Below are 26,850 nucleotides of genomic sequence, written 5' to 3'. Positions count from 1 at the left end.
GACAGACACAGACAGACACACAGGTCAAGCTCCGTAAGGAGGCCATGGGGACACACACACACACACACAGACACACACACACACACACACACGTCAAGCTCCGTAAGGAGGCCATGGGGAGACACACAGACACACACGCACACGCACACGCACGCACACACACAGACAAATTCTCGCCTGTCGAGCTTTGTAAGGAGGCCGTGGGGACACACACATGGAATTTTCCGCATTAAGCGGCCTTGACAGGACAGCCAGCGCCCAGCGACTTTTCCTAGTTCCTCCCCAACTGAGCACCTTCCTAACGTGGGCAGGGGCGAAAGGGCCCCCCAGCAGCCCCCCACCGAGACGGCCATCCTCAGCCCCGGCCAGGGACCCCCACTCCCCCCGCCCTGCAGCCCCTCCCGGCGCTTACAGCCGCCGTGCCCCCTCCCCGGGAAGAAAGAGCCGGAGGCCAATGGCCGGGACAGGCCCGGGGACGGGAACGCGCCCCACCGGGACCCCGCGCGCACGGCGGCCGGCCGCCCGCACCTCGCGCCGCGCCCCGGCTCCCCCTCGCGGTGCCGCAGTCCCCGCGCCGCCCCCGCCGTGACGTCACAGGGGCGGGGCCCCCGCCTTAAAAGACGCGGCCCGGGCGGCGGCGGGGTCTGCGCCAGTCCGCCGGTCCGCGCTCCGTCCAGGCCCGCGCCTCCACCCGCTCCACAGCCGGCACCATGCGCGAGATCGTGCACATCCAGGCGGGCCAGTGCGGCAACCAGATCGGCGCCAAGGTGGGCGCGGCGCGCGGGGCCGAGGGTGGCGGCGGGGCCCGAGGGCGGGGGCCCCGGAGGGACAGAGAAGGGGCGGCGGGGCCCCAGGGTGCGCCTGGGGCCGGAGAGGGACCGGGGAGGGGGCGGCGGGGCCAGAGGGCGGGGGTCCCGGAGGGACGGAGAGGGGGCGGCGGGTCCCCAGGGTGAAGACCAAGGAGGGGGCGGGGAGGGGGCCGCGGGTGGGAACCCCGGAGGGACAGAGAGGGGGCGGCGTGTCCCCAGGGTGTGGGACCAGGAGGGGGCGGGGAGGGTCGGCAGGGCCCGAGGACGGGGACCCCGGAGGGACAGAGACGGGGTGGCGGGTCCCCAGGGTGCGCGGCGCGGCCGCAGTGGGACCCGGTAGGGAGCTGACCCCCGGGAGGAGCGCGGCCGCAGGGCGGGGCGGGGCCGGGCGCCTCACAGCCCGCACTGATGCTCAGGGCTACGCAGCTGTGGGTCTTTAATGACGGCCCCGGCCCCGGCCCTTGTGAGGGACGCGGTTGGTACCTCCCCGTAGATTAGACTCTGAGATTTGGGTGGGGGCTTTGGTCGTGAAAATCCCGTGCCTCCTGCGGAATTTATTTTGCGTATATTGTCTTCATTGCGAATGAAAAAACTGCAGTGTCATTGGGTGACAGATGCTCTGGAGGGTTCTGCTGGGTCCGACAGACGGGGTGCACCATCCAGACGGGGTGGCGGGTGACGCCGGAGTCTGACTGCCGTGGGCGCGGCGGCAGGTGGCAGCCCCGGGCCGAGCCGCCGCAGTGGGCGAGGCCCCGCGGTCCGGGTGCCCGGGTGTGGGCGGGCGCCCGCACAAGGACGTGGTCTCTTTCACAACCGCCATATTGCCCACCCGCCCCCCGCCTTTGCTGCCGCAGACGCACGCTGCACTGTGCCCCTCACCCCCCCATTCCGCCTCTGCAGTCAGTGACCCAGGAGCCCGGGGGATGCCCGCGCCTAACGCGGTGCTGCTTGGAGGGCCCGGTCGGGTTTGTGCCAGGACTGGGCGATCTCTGCAGGCAGCCGCAGGGCGGGGTCCACCTGTCCTGGGCAGGACCCGTCCATCCGCTGGGATGCTGACGCCCAGCCCTGCCTGGGGGCCCAGCCTCCCGAGCATCTGCAGCCATGCCCTCCCTCCTCTTCCAGGGCCCCTCCCCACTTCCCAATCTGTCTGCTGATATAGCTGATGCTCTGCGCATCCCCGAGCCCCTCTGCAGAAGCTGCTGGAGGAGCAGGGTGGCAGCTGCGGGCCTGCCTGCCTGTCTGCCCACACTGCCACTGTTCCAAGGACAGGAGAGGAGGGGAAGGGCCATCGTGCTGATACCTAGGATGCCAGACCATCACGTGCTTCTTTCTCTGTCTCCAGTTTTGGGAAGTCATCAGCGATGAGCATGGCATCGACCCCACTGGCAGTTACCATGGAGACAGTGACTTGCAGCTGGAGAGAATCAACGTGTACTACAATGAGGCTGCTGGTGAGGACTGCCTCGTGCTCGGCCCCCTCTCCTGTGTTCTGTTCTCTGGCAGCCCCAGTGTAGCAGGAACACACACACGACAAAGAAATGTTCCCTGCATGCATTTAAATGTCAGCTGCTCAGAAATACCCTCAGAGCCCCTGAAGTTCCCTGCATTCGGGTCATGACCGGGCAGGCCCTCACCTCCCTTTGTAGAGCAGAAACCTCCTCTAATCTCTTTGCGTCTTGCTGGAATTTTCTGGGATGAGCTCTGCCTGGAGGGGCACGGAGAGCAGGGCGTTGTCTGATTGCTCTGCAAGCGCCAGGTCTGAGTCCTGCTGTGTCCCCGCAGGTAACAAGTATGTGCCTCGGGCCATCCTGGTGGACCTGGAGCCGGGCACCATGGACTCCGTCAGGTCTGGACCCTTCGGCCAGATCTTCAGGCCCGACAACTTCGTGTTTGGTACGTAGGGGTGATGCGTGGGCCCTGGCTCAGTGGGTCCCCTTCCTCCTGACCCCATGGGGGTCACTGCTGAGTGCCTGGGGGAGGCTGTGTGTCCACAGAGGCCCCGGTCCCGGCCTCACTGTACCTGGTCCATGGGCTGTCAGCCCTCTGGCCCCTGTCCACACAAGTCAAAGGCCAGGGTCAGCCTGCAGAGGCTGCCGCAGCCCTCCCACTGCAGAGCAGCCTGGAGCAGGGGGACAGAGAACAAAGAGTGAAGGAAAGCTTCCAGCAGCAGTTCACAGGCCACTGGTCATTTCAGAGGACCCGTGACAACAGGCAAGCCCTTTAAGAAGCCGAGGCCAAAGGCGCAGGTTGTGAGCAGAAGCTGAGCCGGCCCTCTGATGACGTGCGCCTCCGCCCTGCCAGCTAACAGCAGTTGATTTATCAATAAGAATTTATAGAAGGTTCTTAGTTTTAAACCAGTTGGGTTTTGTTAAACTATCTTCTTAATTAATAACGTCATATGAACTAAATCTTTTGTTGTATTAGATCTTCAGTGTTTCTGAGGATCACTGATATATAGAAAACTTTTCTGTAGGTAGACAGTCTTTCTGAAAAAGAAGGATCTTTCATCTCTAAAATTAGTCCAGAGTCAGGAAGACAGAATTTGGAATTCCTTATTGAAGGGTTAGCGTCTGATACTGTCCTTTCCCTCTGGCAGGCCAGAGTGGTGCCGGGAACAACTGGGCCAAGGGCCACTACACAGAGGGCGCCGAGCTGGTGGACTCGGTCCTGGATGTGGTCAGGAAGGAGTCCGAGAGCTGTGACTGTCTGCAGGGCTTCCAGCTGACCCACTCGCTGGGGGGCGGCACGGGGTCTGGGATGGGGACCCTTCTCATTAGTAAGATCCGCGAGGAGTACCCCGACCGCATCATGAACACCTTCAGCGTCATGCCCTCGCCCAAGGTGTCCGACACGGTGGTGGAGCCCTACAACGCCACCCTATCCGTGCACCAGCTGGTGGAGAACACAGATGAGACCTACTCGATCGACAACGAGGCGCTGTATGACATCTGCTTCCGCACCCTGAAACTGACCACCCCCACCTACGGGGACCTGAACCACCTGGTGTCGGCCACCATGAGCGGGGTCACCACCTGCCTGCGCTTCCCGGGCCAGCTCAACGCCGACCTGCGCAAGCTGGCCGTGAACATGGTGCCCTTCCCGCGCCTGCACTTCTTCATGCCCGGCTTCGCGCCGCTCACCAGCCGGGGCAGCCAGCAGTACCGGGCGCTGACGGTGCCCGAGCTGACCCAGCAGATGTTCGACTCCAAGAACATGATGGCCGCGTGCGACCCGCGCCACGGCCGCTACCTGACCGTGGCCGCCATCTTCCGGGGCCGCATGTCCATGAAGGAGGTGGACGAGCAGATGCTCAACGTGCAGAACAAGAACAGCAGCTACTTCGTGGAGTGGATCCCCAACAACGTGAAGACGGCGGTGTGCGACATCCCGCCCCGCGGCCTGAAGATGTCGGCCACGTTCATCGGCAACAGCACGGCCATCCAGGAGCTGTTCAAGCGCATCTCGGAGCAGTTCACGGCCATGTTCCGGCGCAAGGCCTTCCTGCACTGGTACACGGGCGAGGGCATGGACGAGATGGAGTTCACCGAGGCCGAGAGCAACATGAACGACCTGGTGTCCGAGTACCAGCAGTACCAGGACGCCACGGCCGACGAGCAGGGCGAGTTCGAGGAGGAGGAGGGCGAGGACGAGGCCTGAGAACTTTGTCAGATAAATCGTGCATCCTTTAGTGACTTCTGTTGTCCTCAATCAAGCATGGTCTTTCTATTCGTATACTATGGTGCTCAGTTTTGCCTCTGTCAGAAATTCACTGTTGATGTAATAATGTGGAACTCCTCTGGAAATTGCAGTATTGTCTAAGATATCTATACTAATAAAGCATGTGTCCAAAACCTGTGGTCTCTCTTTATTGCAAATAATTTTTATTCTTTCACTGAATGGTTCCTTTCCAAGTATGTTTCTGGGTTTAGTAACTGTTAATAGGATTTTTATTTTCATATTTTTAATTAATAGCCTTTCTGCTCTTTTAGTAGAGAGAGGCAAGTACTGAAAGTGTTATAAGTCACTCAGTCATGTCTGACTGTCTGCGACTCCACGGACTGTAGCCCACCAGGCTCCTCAGTTCTCGGGATTTCCCAGGCAAGAATACTGGAGTAGGTTGCCATTCCCTTCTCCAGGGGATCTTCCCAAACCAGAGATTTAACTTGGGTCTCTCCTGCATTGCAGGTGAATTCTTAACCATCTGAGACACCAGGGAGAGGCAAGCAAGCAAATTTATCTCCACTGGCCCAAAGCATTCAGGGACTAGCAGCCAGGAGTGTGTAGGGAGAGGAGAGAGCAGGGCACCATGCTGGCCTTCTTCCCCAGTTTGCGTGATCCCAGCAGCCCCGTGAGCACATGGAATCCAGCGCCCTGGGCGGGGGCTGCTTTCAGCTTCCCCACCTCTCTGTGGACAATGTGATGACTCCAGAGGCCAGTGCACGCCTGCACCCCCAACAGAAGGCAGCACGTACATCCAGCTCACCTTAAGAGCAGCAGTCGTGGACACTACACGTGCTTAACCTTACCTGAAAGTAAATCACGACAGGAATTTATTTAAGGCAATGAAAGAAAATCCCAGTACGAAAAGGTCAGATTCAAGCTCTGCAGCTATGAAAGAGGATGCTATGTCCTCAGCGGTACTGGATTAGGAGCAGTCTGTGGGGAGGCACAGGGAGCCTGGCAGGCAGGTGAGCAGAGGGCTGGCCCGCGGGCCCAGACCTCACCAGACCACACGTCCTGGGACACGGTCACCGGAGGAAGTCTTCCGCTAACTCGTTGAATTCGTCTGCGAAGCGTAAGTGCAGGTTGTGCTTGCCCTCCGGCATCAGATGTAACCTGAAGGAAAGGCTGACGGTGAGTGGCGCATCGTCAGAAAACCCGCCCCTCCCTGGCGCCTCACGGAAACCTCCCCGGGCAACCGCCCTGTTTTCTCTCCCTGCGACCTCCATCAGGAGAAAGGGTGAGTCCATCTTAAGGGGTGGCCCCAGAACAGAGACTCGGGAGCCAGAGCCCGAGGCTGCCGCAACAGCCAAGGAGTGCTCCGCTGCACTGGGAGCTGAACCAGGTAAGGCGGGGTTTGATTGGAAACCTGACTGAGAGGAGGACGTGCAACCTGGTGGGTACCTAAGGGAAAAAGCATTTTAGTAAGACTGGTTTTAAGAGAGGATTGGAAAGATGGTAAAAACACGAAGTGTCCAGAATCCACTGGACTGGAGCTTCCTGGAGTATCTGCGTAGTGGGAAAACCCGTCAGAAGGCACCGCCCGAGCCTGCTGCTGAAGCCCCCAGGCCGCCCTGGGTGCTGGAGGACTGGGTAAGTCTGCACACGGCCGGCCCCACGCGGGGCAGTGCCTCCCTGAGGCCGGGGGTGCCGGCCCCGCCCGGATCTGCGGCCCTCAGGACACCCCGCCCTCCTCGGAAGGTGCTTCCTTTCAATGGGGCTCGTCAGATGTGGATGGTCTGCAATTTCTTTAATAAAGGCAGGCTTCTCTGAGTTCTAAACCGCATTACTGCCTATAACAGTGCAGACACAGAGTTTTAAACAAAGGTTCCAGGATACACGTGCAGGTCTGACTTGCTCTGTCCACTGTCACTGATGTTAAAAGCACTGTGTTCTGGCAGAATGCCAGTTACCACATCGCCTGCTTCTCTGCTTTCCACAGCAGGGGGCTGGGAGCTCCAGGACCTTGGTGAACGAGCAGGGGGGAAGCTCGGAACAGAGCTGTCCCTGGGCGATGCCGGGTCTCTGGCAACTGACCACGTCGGGCAGGGGGGTGAGGGGTATCCAGGCTGTTAAGATCACCAGCTTGACGGGAGGATCTGTGGTTGGTATCTTTCTGAGCCCCTGGGGAAGGTTAGTAATGCCATCAGCAGTAGCCCAGGCCTTCCCCAGTCAAGGTCAGTGCTGCTCAGAAGAGAAGGGCGAGCGGCCCTCTAGAGGGACGGGGCTCGCAGGACGCTCACGGCCTCTGTCCTCAAGGGACAGAAAGAGCTAGCTGCCGAGGATGCTGGCAGGCAAGGGGGCACTGGGCCGCCCCAGGCCTCCCAGCGTGGACCGAGCTAGACCTTGATGCGGAGCCCCGCTTTGAGGGGGCCAGCCCTCTTCCGTGCTTTGTGGAGATCCCCAAGCAGGAAGCACCGACACCAGCTACGAATCCCATCCACTCAGGTGCGGTGTGGTCTGTGCTCCCCCGGTAGCGAGCTCAGTCTCAGCAAAGACCACCAGCAGGCCCGAGGGCGCCACTGACCGACCGCCGTGCTCCCCGTGGCTGTCTCAGGCCCTGACCACTGACGCCACGCCAGCGTCCCGTCCGCAGAGGCGGCTACTCTGTCCTGAGTCCCTGTCCATCTCAGGTGTACACATACGCCCCCCTTCATCCCACAAGAAGATAGCAGGGAGGGGTGGCAGACTTCACTGGGCCCACCTGGGAAACGGACACAGAAATACACACGACTGTTTCTGGGAGCAGCTCTAGGAGACAAAGGCATTTGTTTCGTACCTGATACCTATTTGCAGGTAAAATCTTTGTGTCTTTAATTGTTTCTGGCAAGGAAATGAAGCCCCAAGTTCATGGGAAGCACCCTGCACTTAAGTGGCTCCCTAGGGGTCAGAAGGCCTGTGAGCACAGTTGAAGGAGGACCTTGGTGCTCAAGGAATCAACGTTCCTTCTGTGGGTCCAAAATTAACCGTTTTTAGCTTCTTGGCCAACCTACAGGGCTCTCCCGGCAGAGGAAGGGCGAGAGCGTAATATGCCGGCCAGTTTCAGACAATCATCGCAGCACACTTTCCTCTTGACTCAACTGTTCCAAAGAATCCTACTCTGAGAAAACGACCTTCCATAAACGAATGTACTGAAACCATTAACATCTGAACGGTAAGGGAATATTTTTCTCCCATATTGATGTATTCAGTTGCTAGGAGATGGGTCTGGAACAGAATTCCTAAATTAAACTTTCTTGCAGACTTTTATTGAACCTGGCTCTCTAAGAGAACACACGTCATTTATCATGAGCGTCAGTGTTCAAAAACTTGTCATTTCTGAAGACAGAAGACACTTAACCAGGTCAGAAAGTAGGTGATTCAGGCCTCTCACCATCATATTAAAATAAGAGTATGAGAGGCAGCTGTGTTGGGGGAGGGAAGCACTGTATTACAAGGAAAAAAAAAGATCCAGGACTTGTCATTTACTAGCTATGCAACCTTGGAAGATGACTTAACATGTCTCAGCCTTGATTTTACCCCATCTGTAAAATGGGGACAGTATTTTTTTCCATGATTTTGCTGTAAAGTACAATTAGATGTTGTAGTAAAATAAGATGCCTTCTGAAATATGAAATGCTGTTTGGAAGCAGAAATTATACAAGTTTATACTAGTGATATTTTATTGCAGAATAAGAAGCATGTTTCCCACATTTATAAACTGTCCAAGAAATCTGTTTGTTAAAATCTCTTGTGGAATAAAGAGCACAATTAGGAAGTGGAGGGACTGTGTCTGAGTCTACTCCCAGCTCAGGGGCGGTCCAGGCAGGCTGGCCTGCAGTGGGCACTGGAAGTGACTCAGGTCAGGGAGGAAGAGGATGTTCTTAGGTCACTTAGAATGAGGCCAATTTCAAAAGACTTCTATACAATTCCAAAGATGTCCCGGGTAATGACAGCATCTCTGGGGTGAATACTCAGGCTCTCAACGGGTCAGGGCTCCCTGGGTGTTTATTGTGAGCCGTGACCTCCTGGCCAGACCTTACTTTCTCCTTCGCGATGTGCCTCACTGTGTTATCAGGGAAACATCAGGTTTATTCAACATGGAATTTTCATCCTGAAGTAAGTACCAGCAGAAGCTGCCTCTCACGGCAGCCCGAGTATTTAAACGATAAACTTCTGTTCCATACAGAAATGAATGAGACTGAAGACCAGACTCTGCTGACACGGCTCGTTAGGCCCTCCAGTGTGCCCGGGACCGGCGGGCAGACCCTGCTCTCCTGTGGTTCTGAGGAACAGGTTCTTCTCTGAGGTGTATATGTTTAAGGCTTAACGTGAAAGTGTATAACATAACTTTAAGCAGGAAAAAAGCAGGAATCAAAGTTGAAGACAAAATACGATTGTATTTATGTTAAAAAAATACTAGGAAAGGAGGAACACACAAAAGTGCTAATAACAGAAGTATTTACGTGGATGGCAAGTAACATGCGATCTGCTTCCTTGTTTTGATTCTATAGACTTGCTGGGCAGGTTGTGCTTTTACAGTGAGAGCTCCCAAGGGACAGATGGCTATTTGGGTCGGTGCCACCAGGGCAGGAGCCCCTGATCCCGCTGCCAAAACCCAGGGCACCTGGGCCCCTCTTTCCCAAATGGGGTGGGGTACACCCTGAAAGCCCAGCCCTCAGCCTTCGCCTCCTGCAGCGCCTCCCGCTTGCCTCCCAAGGCCCTGGGGCAGAGTGCTGGCTGCAGCTGGACTCACCGTGACCCTCTCACATGTCTGTGTAAGAAGTCGGCATGGAAACGTGGGACCAGGGGGTCCTTCTCGCCGTGCACGATTAAGGTGGGGCACTGGACCAGGGGGAGCAGGTCCCGACAGATGCTCCCTGCAAGACACAAGACTGTTCTCCTGAGGCCCTCCTGGGGTGGGGGGCGGACCCCACCCCCGCCAGCGTCTGGCCTGGATCAGATGGCCTGAGTGCTTCCAGCTCCGACAGTCTGCAGGTTTCCTTTTCTGTGTCTCTCCTGGCCTTTTTCCTTTAAGCTCTACTAGTGAGCAAGGAGTCCTGGCTGATTAAGTTCACAATTCATATAAAACAGCAGTTGAACAAAAAAACCTGCACGTCTTCATATTACATGGGCCATCTGAAAAGCTTCTCCCTTGAAGTACAGGGGACCCCACCGGCCCTCCAAGTCTGTGCTCCTCACAGCGAAGCCACAGCTTCAGCAGGACAGAAGCTGCCTTCCACCCCGCCTGTCCCCCACCCACCCTGGGGAGACCACAGGCCCTGCCCCGAGGGACGAGCATTCCTGGGCAGCAAGGCACAGGCCGGGCTCTGCGTCCCGACCTGCCGTTTCCCTGAATCCACTCGGACAGCAGCCACATGGCAAAGCAAGAGCACACACCCGGGCCTGTCTGACGCCAAACCCGCGACATGTCCCTACGCTACGCTGAGTGGCCGCAACCCCGAGGACTGGACAAGGGCCCCAATGCCTGGAACCAGCCCTGCAGGGAGAGAGGTCGTTTACTGACAGCCTTGCCGTAAGCTGATTCAGGTGGTGCCAGATTCTCCGTGACACTTTCTCCCTCCCTTTCTCTTTTGCAGTAGACCTAATTTTTTAGAGTTTCAGGTTTACAGCAGAATTGCAAGGCAGGCACGGGCACACACCCCGTCTCCTCGCCTCCCCATCACCAACACCCCCATCAGACATCTGTTACAGCAGACACGTCATCACCACCCCGCATCTGCGGTTCTCACGCTGTGGGTTTGGACAACCACAGGATGATACGGACACGGCACTATGATACTACACAGAGTGCTCTCACTGCCCTAAAATTCCCCTGTGTGGCTGTTCTAAGAGGTAGTGGGATCTCACTGTTTGTCTGTATTTTAATGAGGCTGTTTTCTTACTGTTCAGTTTTAAGAGTTTTTTGCAGGGACTTCCCTGACGGTCCAGAGGTTAGGACTCCGTGCCTCCACTGCAGGGGAGTTCCATCCCAGGTTGGGGAACGAAGACCCCACAAGCCCTGGACCCCCGTCCTTTGGGAAACAGTCACTCCTGTCTGTGGCTTGTCTTTCCAGCCTCCTGAAACATATTTCAAGGCCCTGTTTCTATGGGTGGATACCGCATCTGAACAGGATATACTTGTTTTGAACTTACAGCAAAAAAGTAACATTTCCAAACGTCCTTCTCATTATGAAAGTTCTGACAGATGACTCATTCTGGAAATGACTACTGAGGAGACAAAACTGGGCCCTGAATCATAACTGTTTGGTAACTGATGTGTTTCAAGGTCAGATCCCACCTACTCTCTATTCTTTTGGCAATTAGAAAAATGAGAGATTACAAATGAAAACAGCTCTAAGAACAGACTTTAATTCAGAGCTTAATTTAATTCAAGGGTGCCAGTTCTTGTTATTGGAACACACCTGTCACAGCCGAAGTGACACAACGTCGCTCTGAAGATGGGAAAGGGCTGAATACCCTTTTCCTTGTCCTGACTCCACGGGGGCCAAGGGTCATGACAGAAACCCCTCCTCTCCTGGCGGGTAAGAGAGGCGGCAATGGGCTGATGCCTCTAGACATGAAAAGGGGGACGTCTGCGTGGCCACTGTTTGTTTCTGAGTGACCATCCTGGAGTTAGAAGAGCACATGAGACTTCTGGAGACAAAGGGGAAAAGACCAGCGTGCTATGAGAGACTCAACAACATGAACTCTGTACACACGTCTGTCTCTGATGCCAGGAGGGTGTGCGGCACAAGAACTTGCCTTTGTACACGATCACCCTCTGCTCATGCATCAGTGTGGAAGGATGGTGGGCGAGCGTGTCAATCCCCAAGGAATTCTCAAGCATCAGGGGAACTCACTCAGCCTCTCTAACCAGCAAAGGGACCGTTAAGTGGCTCATGTGACCTACCGTCTGGAAGATGCTTAAATTGCTCTATGCCATCCACCCACTTTTCACAGGTTCTGGCAAAGTAGTCGAACCCATAGAGGGCTTCCAGAGGCTTTCTCGTCTTCTCACTCCACTTAGAAACATCCCGGATGCCTGGAAGACAGACAGACGTGTGGGCACGGATGGGTCTGAGACTAAACCCATCCTCGCCCACAGAGCACAGCAGCCAGCGCCATGCGGCTCGCCAGGCTTCACCCCGGCCGGCCAGGCCTTCCCCAGCCCCCCGTCACTGCCCAGCACCGCTACCCCCACTGGCTTCTGTTTCCACCCAGCCCCCCCGTCACTGCCCAGTACCGCCACCCCCACTGGCTGCTGCATCCACGGTGAACGCTGAGTGCTGTGTCAGGGTTCTGCCGTGTTCTGTCCCCCACGGCGGCCCTTGGGCACCAGCAGATTCTGACCGAGGGAATGAAATCAGATCTAAAGTAATGGCTTCCATTAAAGGTATAAGACAGAAGCAGTATTCCCCTAACTGGGGTCAGCAGAGTAAAAATGAGATTACTTATAACAGAGTTTTTCTGAATTGTATTTACATACACTGAGAAATGCATAAACATCATTTGCTCCAAGTTCTACCACTAGAGAAATTGTAACTACTAACTACAAGCTGTCTCACAGATGACTCTGATCAGAAAGGAAATGATGGCTTCAGAATGGATAAGCAAATTCAATCCCTTAGCCCAGTTTTTCCATTTTTCTTTAAAACACGGTGACTCTGTGGAAAGTCTGATGCTCCTGAGGACAGTGAACAGTGCCCACCGAGCCCCTCAGGTACAGAGCTCTGTCTGCATGACCCGTCCTGAAGACAGGACGGCAGGGGCTCACGTGGCCCGTGTGGTGACCGGGACTGGGCCGGGCACCTAGGGGCCCAGCATGCTCGGGGTGAGTGGGCTGCGCAAACTGCTGCCCGGGGCAGGTGACTCGGCAGAGAGCGCCTGCTGTTCTCCTCCTGCTCCCCTACCCTGCAGATGTGCACCGGGGTTGACTCCAGAGGCTGAGGACACTGAACTGCTCTGGGCGGAAGTGAGGAGACTTTGGATGGGAGGGGGAGATGTAGAGAAGCAGCCTGAAAAGTAGAGGCGGAACGAGGTCCGGAGGGAGGAGCGTGTGTGGTGCAGGAGGACGGAGAGGGCAGCGCGGGTGTGGGACAGGCAGGGGAGAGTGGGCGGAGGGGGAAGAGTGGAGGAGGAGGATGGGAAGGGGAGAGAGGGCTGCGGAGGAGGACGGAGAGTGGAGAGCGGAGGAGGAGGATGAGGAGTGGGGAGGGGAGCACGTGTGGCAGTGGAGGACGAGGAGGGGAGAAAGGGTGGTGGAGGACTGGGAGGGGAGAGTAGAGTGGGTGGTGGTGGGAGATGGGGAGGCGAGAGGAGAGCGGGCGGTGGTGGGGGACGGGGAGGGGAGAGGAGAGCAGGCGGTGGTGGGGGACGGGGAGGGGACAGCGGGCGGTGGAGGACAAGGAGAGGAGCTCGGGCAGTGTGGGAAGGGCAGGGGAGAGCGGGCGGCCAGCTCGGGACCAGTGGCTCTGCCCTTGGCCACGGAGTGGACCACACCCGCTGCAGGCCCTCTTGCCATGAACAAGGAGCTCTTTCATAACATATAATTTCTGCTGCATCGCTGAAGTCTGCAGTAATTGATGAAAACGAGTATGAGTGAGTGTGTGTGCGCGTAAAAGGCAGGAACCCTGAAAACACAGCAGACTGGTGTAATGACTCTAATGCAGGGCTGCCTCGAGGGAGGGCGACTGTTCACTGGGGGAGGGTGGACACGGCTGAACCGGGGATGAAACTGGGCCTCACCTGGCACCATCCAGTGGTTCCCAGGGGCAGCAAGTGGACAGCTCTGAAGGAAAGCATTCTCGATTTATGCTCACCATTTATTTTGTTTGTTTTCAGATTAAGGGTAAGCAATTACTTGCTGCTAATCAAAAAACCATCTGGTCAAGGCTATGGTTTTTCCAGTAGTCATGTATGGATGAGAGTTGGACTATGAAGAAAGCTGAGTGCTAAAGAATTGATGCTTTTGAACTGTGGTATTGGAGAAGACCCTTGAGAGTCCCTTGGACTGCAAGGAGATCCAACCAGTCCATCCTAAAGGAGATCGGTCCTGGGTGTTCATTGGTAGGACTGATGCTGAAGCTGAAACTCCAATATTTCGGCTACCTGATGTGAGGAGCTGACTCATTTGAAAAGACTGTGATGCTGGGAAAGATTGAGGGCAGGAGGAGAAGGGGACGACAGAGGATGAGATGGTTGGATGGCATCACTGACTCAATGGACATGGGTTTGGGTGGGCTGCGGGAGTTGGTGACGGACAGGGAGGCCTGGCATGCTGCAGGTCATGGGGTTGCAAAGAGTCGGACATGACTGAGCTACTGAACTGAACTGAACTGAATCAAAAAACCACAAAGCAATCAGAATCTTTATAAAGCTAGTGAAACAACTAGAAAATTGGAAGAAAAAGCTTAAGAAATTATGCAGAGCCCTATACACAGCAACGCTGAGATGGAGATGAACAAAAACAGGGAAGTGGAGACTCAGTCTACAAAGTTCAATCAGTCCCTGAAAGGGTTGGGGGGAGGGAAGAGGAAGGGGAGGGGAGGGGAGGGGGAGGAGGGGGAAGGGGAGGGGAGAGGGAGGAGGCTGGGGAAGGAGGAGGAGGAGGAGCAGAATTAAGTGGTGGACACCCACTCAGTGAGGAGATCCCCCGCAAGGAGGGTTTTTTGTGTTTTGTTAAACTCTGACAAACTGGGGAAATGGTTTGGGAGAGGAGGGGCAGCCATGGGGTGGGGCTGGAGTCCCGGGGGCAGGTTCTGCTGCTGGGGGCTTAGCAGCTCCCAAGCTGGCAGCTGGACGTCCTGACCGGGGGCCTGGTGGGCGAGCCAGCTGCCTGCACCGGGCCTGGGCAGGGACCCCAGCTGGTCCCTGGCACCCACAGTGCCGGCTGCCTGCACTGGAGCCTCAGCTGGACGCAGACAGGCGGTGGCTGGGCTGGCGGGCTGCATCTGCCAGCCCCAGCTCTGTGTCTCTAAAAGTCCTCACAGATAAGCCTGAAGGACAACCTTAGAAAGTGTGAACAGCACAAGAGTTCATCAAAACTAAGGTTTCCCACCGGAGTACACTGTTCCCCTCCACACTCAGGGAACCTGAATGAGGCTGCACCTCACACTTCGTGTCAACCCCCCTCCTTCCCAGAAGGCCACTAGCACGGCAGGAAATGTAAGTACTGACTTATCAGCCTTTTCCTGGGCGTCACTTCTGGAAATAGGAAACTTTAAAACGCAGACTAAAGTGCAGGACTTTGCTGAGAACGCTTCATCTCTCCATGACCTGTCAACACACGTCTAAGCAGGGCGGGGCGGAGGGACCTACCCTGGTAAATCTCCGTGTCCTGCTCAGTCACGTAGGCGTTGGCCCCCCAGATCACCATCTTGCTGACATACGAGGGGTACCGTGCAGCCGCGATGAGGGCTGTTATCCCCCCATCGCTCCACCCCAGCAAAGAGACCTTCTTAAACTTCAGCGTCTGTGGCAAACACAGCAAAACAGCATGGTGAGGGCTCCTAGAGAACCCGAGATCGATAATGCCTGGGGTCGACATAGCTTCCTAGCTGTGGGGAGAACCCGAGATCGATCATGCCTGGGGTTGAGACAGCTGTGGCATGTCCGCTGGTCGTCAGAGGGATACCCCGGAGCCCAAGATCTGTGACATGAACGTCTCCTCTCGGTCTGCTGTGGTGAGAAGACCGCTGTCACAGATGCCTAAGCACGCATACAGCATCCAGTACTGTTCTGAATCGGGAGGGAGCTATGTCTTCAGGGTGCATATCTCCCAGAAAAGGACACAGCGGAAATCAGCTCTAGTTGGTCATGACAACGTGTGTGCGTCCACACAGGCCTGAGTGAAGACGCTGAGGACAAGTCTGCAGATCAGAGAGGGCCTCCTGAGAGCTGCTGGAGGGCTGGAGCCACTGCATCTGGTGAAGTCACTGACTGTAGCTTTGGGAAGAACTGGCCCCAGGAGGAATCCTGGGACAGAGGAGACACAGCGGTGAGGGTGGGGGGTGCTGCTGAACCTTTGGGTGAGTCAGCCAGGCTCCAAGAATGCGCTTGATGGGGTACATGGACAGAGGTTACACCTGAGAGAGGCTCCCGAGCAGTTAAAAACTGAATGACTGGGAAAGTAAATTGACAAGTATCAGTCCGAGACATCTGTCGACGGGACTGTAAACTGGTGTGACTCCTGTGGGGAATACTCTGGCTCCACCCTGTATCTTCCATCACGCAGCAAGTCATCTCCTAATTGTGCACGGAATTCACACACACGCACCAGGGCAGGCCCCCAAAGGCCACACCGGCACTATTTACAGCAGTGAGTAAGGGCCACAGTGTCCACGCACGAGTGCTCCCTGCACTTCCTGTATAATCTCACACACACACACACACACACACACACACACACACACCAGCTTAGAAATAATGTATCTCCCATCAGAAGAAGGGAATTAAGACACAGTGTGTCCACACAATGGGATGAATACGAAGTGCCTACTATAAACTGAAGTGTATCTGTATTTATTAACATGGAAGTATCTCCATGATAAACTGTCCAATGAAACAGTAAGCTGGAAAACCATTAGGTATAGAAGGATGCCATCAATACAAACTGTGTATTTACATATGTAATAAGACTGCCCAGAAAAGAAGAGCCTCAAAGCCATGGGAGCAGTAGCTCTAAAATCTTTCCTCTTTGTATCTCTTTGAACCCTTTGAATGTCTACAGGAGTCAGTCTTGAAGAAACCACACACAGAAACAAACTAAATGAAGATGCCCAGCCTCCCGATTCTTCCCCGAGACCCACCTTCATCAAATCAATGGCATCTTTTGCGTCTCGCTCAAAGAAGTCCACTGGGAAATCCCGATCGGGTGGGCGGGAGTGTCCGTATCCTCGGGGGTCCCAGGCAACCACTGTGAAGAGCTTCTTATTCAGGTTCTCAATCTGAGGTCCAAAATCTGTCTCTCCACTGCCTATCAATAAAAGTGGTCATCTGGTTACACTCCAAGAAATGCTGTCATTGCTTCAAACACACTACAGCAAAAAGAAACAGGGGGACAATGTAACTGGCTTCCAGTCAAATTAGCAGCAAATCTGTAACCAGCAAAGCAGACTGGCAGAGAACCCGGGCTTCTTCTCCCGCGGGAGCTCAGACCTGCCCCCGCCTCCCCCGAGCGGCTACTCAGAGGGCGACGCAGTTCTCCCCTTGGTCCTGTATCATTAATAATCCAGCACGCTTGATAGCTTTTCAGTTTAACTGTCCTGTTTAAAAAAAAAAAAAAGACTCATGAAACTGCCTAGAAATAAACCTACTGCAACAACGTACTTCTGGGTTATTTTTTCTTTTTTTAAAATGACTGTTACAAATGAGAGAGATCTTAATAGTATCTGTAGACACATTAATGACATTTGATCCAAATTATTCAAAGCCAAATTCTAAAATCCCAGACGTTTTTTACAAAGCTAACGAGAATAGCCCAGGAGATTTTATTTTCTGGTCGTAACTAGAAACCAGAAAATTAAACTAAAACTCGGAAATGATGGAGGGCAGGACACGGAGGGGATAAATCAGTGTGTTCCACGACAACAGTATGTGAGTATTAGCAAGTAGAACTGTGTTCTCAAGCCGGTGGTGGACCTGACTGGCACGCAGCGTTGCCCAGTGAGGTCCACATGGTGGGAAGGCCAGACTCCCAGGGAGCCCAGTCCAGGGGCAGGTCAGCATCTCATTTCTAAGCTCTGCTTGGTTTCTAAGGACTCACAACTCTGGCCACACCTTGCTTCACAAACTGGTGATGATTAGAAAATGTCTTTCAAGATACTGCAGGATCATTTAACATCATCAAGGACCGTCACTCTCCCTGACAAAATGTACCTTCTCAACAGCAGGTAAGCCATCCAGAAAACCCAAGCCAAGAACAAACTGGATTTCAGAGCAAGCCTCCTGCTCTGACATCTGAGGCTGCTCTCATGATCCCTGAACTGGAGGGACCTCCAGGGAACCGCCCTGCAGGAGGGGCAGAAGGTGGGAAAAGGCAGCAGTGGAGCTCAACAACACTTTCAGAAACAAGACACACACTTTCTGGCACACATCTGAAGACCAGTGCAAAGAACACTAAAACCTTAAAAAATTACTTTAATATGATACCTCAGAAGGAAGCACATCAACACAGGCTGCCTGCTGGGAGGGGAACTGGTGCTGGGGGACAGCAGTTCAGGGGAGAAACTTGCTGATTGATTTTTGAATCAGGTTAATGTTTTACACAAGCAAAAATTAAAACTGCCAAAAGCTTTTCATACCAGGATAATGACAGCAATATTGAACCAATGGCCATCTACGCTGGCAAGCCGCATCGCTTCAGCTCGGGATCACCCACTGGAGGAAAGGGCCGCCTCTATCACACTCGCCCGACGGGAAGACACTGAGCGCTGGCCATTGGTGCCTCGATAGCTGCAGCGACCAGCTGAGGCCACGTCAGCTGCAACCATCGTGTGCCTGAGGAATGCTACCACTTCGCTTTTAGGGTTAAGAAGCAAATCATAAGGAAATAAGTATATGATGGGATCACTTAGCTAAATAAAAAATAAAACAGTAACCCTGCTGCTAAGTCGTTTCAGTAGTGTCCGGCTCTGTGCGACCCCAGAGACGGCAGCCCACCAGGCTCCCCCGTCCCTGGGATTCTCTAGGCAAGAACACTGGAGTGGGTTGCCATCTCCTTCGCCAATGCATGAAAAGTGAAAGTGAAGTCGCCCAGTCGTGTCTGACTCTTCGCGACCCCATGGACTGCAGCCCACCAGGCTCCTCTGTCCATAGGATTTTCCAGGCAAGAGTACTGGAGTAGGGTGCCATTGCCTTCTCCGAAAACAGTAACAGAAACCTTACCTTAAAATCAAATTTGAGATGCTCTGGGATCACTGGAAACTCCCCTCCTGAACTTTCTACACCTAAACTTCTTACCTGCAGGAGGCGATGGTGATCCATCTAGCTTTACCACGCTCTGTTCATGCCAAACTAATTCTGACCTTCAGAAAGGCTGTGAAAGCCCAGCTTTGTTCTTTGCTCTTACCTTAACTGAACACACCAGAGAAGGCAATGGCACCCCACTCCAGTGCTCTTGCTTGGAAAATCCCACGGACGGAGGAGCCTGGTGGGCTGCAGTCTATGGGGTCGCTAGGAGTCGGACACTACTGAGCAACTTCACTTTCACTTTTCACTTTCATGCATTGCAGAAGGAAATGGCAACCCACTCCCATGTTCTTGCCTGGAGAATCCCAGGGACGGGGGAGCCTGGTGGGCTGCTGTCTATGGGACTGCACAGAGTCAGACACAACTGAAGTGACTTAGCAGTAACTGAACACACAGTCACGCACAGCAGGGAGATCAGTCCAACTTTTAGCAGCCTAAGTCTCACATCCTGGAACCCCTCAATTCCAGGCAAACTGGGCCAGCTGGTCACCTACTCATTGCCTGCCTTCCCCACCCCTTCCTTGACTTGTCATCCCCAGGCTGTAGGAAGGGGCTTCCCTGGTGGCTCAGGTGGTAAAAAATCCACCTGCGATGCGGGAGACCTGGGTTTGATTCCTGGATTGGGAAGATTCCCCTGGAGAAGGGAAAGGCTACTCACTCCAGTATTCTGGCCTGGAGAATTCCATGGACTGTAATAGTCCATGGGGTCTCACAGAGTCAGACATGACTGAGCGACTTTCACTTTCAGGCTGCAGGAAACTACACAGTGTTGGACTTCCATGGAGAAAAGTGGGTATTTAAAGGAATGAAAATTGCATAAAGTAGAAAGGTATCTTCAGGGCTTCCCTGGTGGCTCAGTGGTAAAGTCTACCTGCTAATGCAGAAGACATGGGTTCGATCCCTGAGCCGGAAAGATCCCACATGCTGTGGAGCAGCTAAGCTTGTGACCCACAACCCCAGCCTGTGCTCGGCAACAAGAGAAGCGGCCACAAGAAGCCCAAGCACCACAACTAGAGACTAGCCATTGCTCACCGCATTAGAGAAAAGCCCCACGGCAATGAAGACCCAGCAGAGCCAGAAGTAAGTAAAATTTCACAAGAAAGGTAGCTTTCTGGATCACCTAAAGTTGATTGCGGCAAATATTACAGAAAGCATCTCAGCAAAGCACTAAGGCTGCGTATCAAGCCCGGGCATCTGGGACTGGGGGCCGAGCTCAGAGGACAGCGTGCCTGGCACGCCACGGAAACCTGCGCACCCAGCATCCCCGGGAGCAGCAGGACGGCGTGCTCTCCGCCTCCGGTCCGCAGGTAGTGCAGGTGGACGCCATTCACCGCCGCCTTGGCAGAGGTCACGGAGGAGCTGCAAGACAGAAGCCCCGACCCCAGAGGGCGACTGAGCTTGCACGCCAGCCAGCCCCAGCACCCTCCCCGCCCCCTGGTCATCCGGCTCTGCGCCTCAGTTTCCCAAATCCAGAAAGGGCAGGTCACTGCAGCACCAGCTCCGGGCCCACCCACGGGAGTGCTGACAGGCCTGCTGACATCAACGGGCCCACAGCCCCACAGCTGGAGGCAGGGCCCCGAGGTGGGAGGCGAGGTGGGCGGGGCGCTGGCACTGAGCCTGGAGCCCCTCGTCGAGGCCCCGGCAGGTCCAGAGCAGCCACCCGGACCCTCAGCTGCACAGGCAGCGATCCCAAGGGTGATGCTGGTCTTGGGGTCCACAGGCTGACCTTCTGGCCTCTCTGTTCTCTAGGCAGCCGCCCTGGTCAAGAATGCCTGTTTGCTCGGATGTGGCCAGACCGGTCTGTAAGATGCTGAGATGTCTCTGCATTAACTGTTAAGTAGATGGTCCGTGTCTAGAGTCCTGCACCCCGCCCCCTCCTTGGCCCAAAACTGCCACGCTGCAGCATCTAACCATGTGTTGTTCTGGGGGCTCTGCGCAGGACAACCCCCTCAGTGACTGTCCCAGAAGCTCCAGGACCACTGCACTGGGACATCCAGGAACAGCGCACACACGGCCCGGCCTCAGGCTCTAAGAGCCTCCCAGCAGCTCCCCAGATGGCCGGTGACACGCGGGAGGGCCATGAAGGCACACCAGGACAGATGCTGGCAGGTGCAGTGAGTCGAAGAGCACACAGCCCTGGGTGGTAGTGAGACTGACCAACTACAGGCTCACGATCCACAGAAATGTCACAGGACCCTTGAGCCGGGTTGAGTCTCACAGACCCTGCTGTTACTCGTTATTAAAATCCTGCTCCTTGGACAGCTCCAGAACCAGATAAAATCGCCTAACGCTCTACTCCGAGTCATCTTGGGAAACAACGGTTTATTGACATTTCCTTTGCCCCCGGCCACCTGCAGAGCAGCATCTGCACACCCTCAGGGAGGGGAGGGTCATGATGGGAGAGAAGAGTCGTGATGGGAGAGAAGCGGTCAGACTCCTGTCCAGCACAGGAACGAGGCTGCTCCCCAGACAGACACTCAGTGCTTGCTCAGCTTAGGGACTGCTCCTGCTACTCGTCGAGCCCGCAACGTTCTCCAGGGCCCCTGCCTTGCAGCATGAAGGATGTCTTGTAACGGTGTTCTGCACAGGGAAGGTGTCACATATGACGCGGCCCCGCCATCTCTCGCGATCTCTGAGCCCCGGGGCTTTCACCACCCGGAGTTGCGGGCTCTCAGGCCTGGGAGCAGCCTGGGGCCTGGCTCACATGACTTCCCTTTTGTGGTCTGTCCAACGTCTCCGCTGCCAAAAGCCTCTCACTTCCCTGTGTTTTGCCCTATCCATGTAGATTCCCCAATGCCTAAGCACACGGGGATAAAACCAGGCCATCTAGATCAGGGCAGGTGGGCGCTCAGTGTCAGGGGAGGGTTGCTAAGGCAGAGGACTTTGAAGGTGGCTTCAGAGATGAGAGGCCCTGTGGGGGTTGGAGAGAGGCAGCTGGGGAAGGGTGGAGAAGTGGCTTTTGAGATGAACTTCCAAGATGGGCAAAATGCTGGAGAGAAAATGGGGTAGGGAGTGTGCTTCTAGAACTGGTGCGCTCAGGGCCCAGGAGTCAGGGACACACGTGGAGCAAGGCAGGTGAGGTCAGGCCTGCAAGAGTGTGGGCACAGAGGAGCAAAGGTCAGGCTAGAGGGCGACGGGTGTGCGGCTGGGCTGTCAGGGCAGGGAGCACGCCTGGGGCTTTGTCACTCACTGCCGGGCCCTGCCCTTGTCACGGCAGCCGGGCCCCGGGGCATCAGAGGCTCCCAGAACCTTGCCTCCACCTCCAGGCTGGAGAAACAGAGGACAGAAAACTGGACAATAGCAAATCAACTTAAATGTAAGAAAAAAGTTTCCTTTTAGAAAATATTTATTGAATAACTTTCCACATCAGTACACTTGAAATGAGTGTTGTATTCTCCCTCCAGCATATCAAAGGGCTCTTGGATGGCGGTCAGGCCCCAGAAAAAGTTAGAAAACTTAAAAGAACAAAAATGAACCTTCTTCTCTTGGGCTTTACTCCTCCACCACTTTCTCCTTCCTATTAATTGTTTCTCTAACCTAGGTGTTCTTAAGCAGGGGTGTTCATTAGAATCACCTGAGGAGTTAAAGATACAGCTGCCCAGGACAATCCTGGGAGACCCACTGGTCACTCTGGGGTACAGCCCTGGCTTGTGGTTTCTGAAACACTGCTGTATTATTCGCCCATTCATGTACATCCGGAACCCCTACTTTGTGCTGGGCACCCCATGTTGCCTAAGGGTTGGCAGAGAAGACCAGTCTGCCAACTACTGATATTCTGACAGAAGCTGCAGAAACAGGAGACCCTGGGGTGCACACAGCAGACACAGGTTCATGCTTTCCACACCCTAACACACCTGCCCACTCAGCCCCCTTGTATATGAGATCACTTCCACCCCCCACGATACCCGGGGGTGGGGAGCGGGGGTTGCAAGCTTAATTTTAATCTCCTGGCAAACCTTTAAATCTCCAGATGCCCAGGCTACACTAAATGAAAATCTCTGGGATGGGATCAAGGCATCTGCATTTTTTAAATTCCCCAAGAGAATCCAATAGACAACCAAGGATAAGAAAGGTTATACTGAATTCATTTCGGAGGAGAGAAAAATTCAGCTTCCTTTTTAAACACAGTCTGGGAAACCATCTGTATCATGTCTGTCCTGTCTCTCCTTCTGGGAGGCTGGATGGACAAGTCTGTGTGTGAGCGGCGAGGGTTGGGGGGCAGGAGCAATAGAGCAGCAAACACCCCAGTGAGGGAAAGATGATCACAGGGCCGGCAAGAAGAGAACCGTTTGGGGCAGACAACTACAGGAGAACTAACTGGTCATTTTAATTATTAAACTAGATAATGTCCTCTGATGATGAACATTAGACTTTGACTAAATTTACCAGCGAGGAAGCTGAGTGCTAAGAGTTCAGGTAACGGGCCCCAGTCACCCTGCTTGCAATTTGCAAAGTCGAAGCGAGCACCTGAATGTCACACTCGGCTCAGAAATAAAAACGGGAGTCACCTCATCAGATACATCCTCATTTTGAAAGTCCAACATATTCTCTGTACCTTGTATGTTCAGCTATTTCTTTTGTATATTTTTTTCTATTTATTTTTAAAAATTATTTTAATTGGAGGCTAATTATAATATTGTAGTGTTTTTTGCCATACATTGACATGAATCAGCCATGGGTTGTATATTTTTTTCTAAAAGGACTGTTAGCTACAATGAAGCATTCAGTTCAGTTCAGTTCAGTCGCTCAGTCGTGTCCGACTCTTAGCAACCCCATGGACTGCAGCCTACCAGGCTCCTCCGTCCATGGGATTTTCCAGGCAAGAGTACTGGAGTGGGGTGCCATTGCCTTCTCCGTAAAGGCTGCATCAGTCAGTTCAGTTCAGTTCAGTCCCTCAGTCGTGTCCGACTCTTTTCGACCCCATGAATCGCAGCACGCCAGGCCTCCCTGTCCATCACCAGCTCCCAGAGTTCACTCAGACTCACGTCCATCGAGTCAGTGATGCCATCCAGCCATCTCATATCTCTTCCTCTGTCGTCCCCTTCTCCTCCTGCCCCCAATCCCTCCCAGGATCAGTCTTTTCCAATGAGTCAATTATTCGCATGAGGTGGCCAAAGTACTGGAGTTTCAGCTTTAGCATCATTCCTTCCAAAGAAATCCCAGGGCTGACCTCCTTCAGAATGGACTGGTTGGATCTCCTTGCAGTCCAAGGGACTCTCAAGAGTCTTCTCCAACACCACAGTTCAAAAGCATCAATTCTTCGGCGCTCAGCCTTCTTCACAGTCCAACTCTCACATCCATACATGACCACAGGAAAAACCATAGCCTTGACTAGACGGACCTTTGTTGGCAAAGTAATGTCTCTGCTTTTGAATATGCTATCTAGGTTGGTCCTAACTTTTCTTCCAAGGAGTAAGCATCTTTTAATTTCATGGCTACAGTCACCATCTGCAGTGATTTTGGAGCCCAGAAAAATAAAGTCTGATACTGTTTCCACTGCTTCCCCATCTATTTCCCATGAAGTGATGGGACCAGATGCCATGATCTTTGTTTTCTAAATGTTGAGTTTTAAGCCAACTTTTTCACTCTCCTCTTTCACTTTCATCAAGAGGCTTTTTAGCTCCTCTTCACTTTCTGCCAGAAGGGTGGTATCATCTGCATATCCGAGGTTATTGATATTTATCCTGGCAATCTTGATTCCAGCTTGTGCTTCTTCCAGCCCAGCGTTTCTCATGATGTACTCTGCATATAAGTTAAATAAGCAGGGTGACAATATACAGCTTTGACGTACTCCTTTTCCTATTTGGAACCAGTCTATTGTTCCATGTCCAGTTCTAACTGTTGCTTCCTGACCTGCATACAGATTTCTCAAGAGGCAGGTCAGATGGTCTGGTATTCCCATCTCTTTCAGAATTTTCCAGAGTTTATTGTGATCCACACAGTCAAAGGCTTTAGCATAGTCAATAAAGCAGAAATAGATGTTTTCCTGGAACTCTCTTACTTTTTTGATGATACAGCGGACGTTGGCAATTTGGTCTCTGGTTCCTCTGCCTTTTCTAAAACCAGCTTGAACATCTGGAAGTTCACGGTTCACATATTGCTGAAGCCTGGCTTGGAGAATTTTGAGCATTACTTTACTAGCGTCTGATATGAGTGCAATTGTGTGGTAGTTTGAGCATTCTTTGGCATTGCCTTTTTTTGGGATTGGAATGAAAACTGACCTTTTCCAATGAAGTATTAGCAACATCAAAGTATTAGCTTGCATAAACATAAATTTTGATGACTTATTTTTACATCTTTCATACATTGTATTATTATCTAGATATTCATATTTGTATTATTAATTGTAACTGCTAATTACTTAGTATGGGGGCTTCCCAGGTGGCACAGAGGTAAAGAATCCGCCTGCCAGTGGAGGAGATGAAAGAGACGCAGGTTTGATCCCCGGGTTGGGAAGATTCCCTGGAGCAGGAAATGGCAACCCACTCCAGTATTCTTGCCTGGGGAATCCTAAGGACAGAGGAGCCTGGAGGGCTGCAGTCCACGGGGTTGCAAAGAGCTGGGCATGACTGGGTGCCCAGGCCTTTAAAATTCACTGTCTCAAATCTTTAGGACAATTCTGCAAGGCGTGAGGCTCAGAGAGGTTATATAACTTGATTGTGTACATGCTTTTTCTGTAACCGCACTGCCAAATAGAGTCCCCTTCAGGACTGGACACCAGGCCAGCAGTCACCCTGACTGCTGGACAGAGGCAGGGGCAGGTGCGTCTCTTCCCCTCAGGCAGAGCATCCCCAGATTGAACCAGAAAACACCTGTCTTCAGGTGGGCTGTTATGCTTCCTAAGTTATTAATACTGTAACTGCACATAACATACAACTTCAGGTAGAAGACGCTTGGGGTGGAAGAGGGCAGATGTACAGAGGAGCTTCTGGAACACAACTCAATTGTGGGTCAGGGCACCCGTGGTTCTGAAGCCATGTCTTACAGGAGTGCTCTCACCTACTTACACAAGCTGCATTCTTGTTTCAGGATTAATCAACACCCTGCTTGTTTGGCCCATCAGTGAAAGTGAAAGTGAAGTCGCTCAGTCCTGACTCTTTGCAACCCCATGGACTGCAGCCTACCAGGCTTCTCCGTCCATGGGATTCTCCAGGCAAGAATAATGGAGTGGGTTGCCATTTCCTTGGTCAGATCAATTTCAATTGCATTTACAAAATGGCGGTTCAAAATCCAGAGAAACCTGTTTCCCAGGGATATTTGAGGGCGAATGATCTGCACTGCTAAGTGGATGAAGCCTTCCTGCAGCCACTAACCAACAGTAACAGACACTGGTGCAATCACAGGAATCTCATTTCAATCCCTTTCTGTAAACAGGAAATGGGATAGATGGGCATTTTTCAGTGGACTTACAGAGACTGCAGACACTGACATTATTTTCCCATCTGTATGGAAACAGTTTTGAAAATCTAACAGATATAAAATGGTAACATCATCAAATCCTAAACTCAAGACCCAATGAATCACAATATGAAAGCGTAAAGCTGGTCAGACCTCTCCTTACGCCTTCGGAATGGACGCTTCCCCATCAAGTACAGTGAAGCTCTGAGGGCCAGGTACCCGCCGGGCTTGTGCGCAGACACCTTCCACGTCAAGAGCGGAACTGACCCGCCGGCAGTGAGCAGCGACCACCCCGCGGGCGCCCCATGACAGGCCACCATCACCTGGGACCAGGGGCGCCCACTTTGGGACTGGGGGTCAGAGGTTAATCCAGGAGCTGTCTACTCTCAAGGTATGTGGGGGTGGTAAAGAAAGGCAGACTCTCGGGCGTCTCCTGCACCCCTCGGGGAGCCGGGCCCAGGAACCCGCATCTTCCGGTCCCCCGGGTGGGTCTCCCGCACGTCCCAGCTCGAGGTCCAGCCCGCGGCTCCGTGAGCTGACGCGGCGCGGACACCGCAGGCTGGCCCTGGAGCCAAGGTCCGGGGTTCAAACGCGCCTCCTCCCTGGCCTCCGTCCTCACGGACGCCCCACCGAGGCCGAGCGCAGCGCCCCCTCGGCCGCGCCCAGGTCACGGCTTGACGGGCAAGGGGTCGACCAGGCGGCGACCACTCACGGCCCCGGCCCGGCCGCTGGCCCCTGCCCCCTTCCCGCCGCCCCGAGCGCGCGGACGAGGATATGGGGGCCCCTGGAGGGGAGCGGCGCCATTACCCGAACGCGGCCGCGGGTCCGGCCCGGGGGATTTGGATGCGGGGCTTCAGCGCTGAGAGGAGGTGCCTCAGCCGCCGCGCGGCCCCACTGCCCAGCGCTGCCGCCATGATGAGTGCATATGACGGCCCGGGGAGTGCGCACGCGCCGGGTCTCCCGGCAGCCTCGA

At 54.2% G+C, this 26,850-nt stretch overlaps 2 protein-coding genes across 2 annotated transcripts; one reads left to right on the top strand and one right to left on the bottom strand.

Annotated features, from left to right (window-relative positions):
- The first annotated feature begins 607 nt into the window (after nucleotides 1–607).
- TUBB2A (tubulin beta 2A class IIa) lies at nucleotides 608–4,660 on the top strand. Its single transcript, XM_025264932.3, has 4 exons — nucleotides 608–767; nucleotides 2,152–2,260; nucleotides 2,592–2,702; nucleotides 3,406–4,660. Exons 1-4 carry the CDS (start codon nucleotides 711–713, stop codon nucleotides 4,464–4,466), a joined length of 1,338 nt encoding a protein of 445 aa, XP_025120717.1. The 5' UTR covers nucleotides 608–710; the 3' UTR covers nucleotides 4,467–4,660.
- A 676-nt stretch (nucleotides 4,661–5,336) lies between these two features.
- On the bottom strand, nucleotides 5,337–26,841 carry BPHL (biphenyl hydrolase like). Its single transcript, XM_006060538.4, has 7 exons — nucleotides 26,685–26,841; nucleotides 19,735–19,838; nucleotides 16,319–16,485; nucleotides 14,829–14,982; nucleotides 11,422–11,553; nucleotides 9,265–9,388; nucleotides 5,337–5,645 (listed from the first exon to the last, which is right to left on the bottom strand). The coding sequence occupies exons 1-7, from the start codon at nucleotides 26,789–26,791 to the stop codon at nucleotides 5,558–5,560; spliced, it is 876 nt and encodes a 291-aa protein (XP_006060600.3). The 5' UTR covers nucleotides 26,792–26,841; the 3' UTR covers nucleotides 5,337–5,557.
- Nucleotides 26,842–26,850: the final 9 nt, after the last annotated feature.

Source organism: Bubalus bubalis, chromosome 2 (genome assembly GCF_019923935.1).
Source record: "Bubalus bubalis isolate 160015118507 breed Murrah chromosome 2, NDDB_SH_1, whole genome shotgun sequence".
Classification (NCBI taxonomy): domain Eukaryota; kingdom Metazoa; phylum Chordata; class Mammalia; order Artiodactyla; family Bovidae; genus Bubalus; species Bubalus bubalis.
This window is presented reverse-complemented; position numbering and strand designations above follow the sequence as displayed.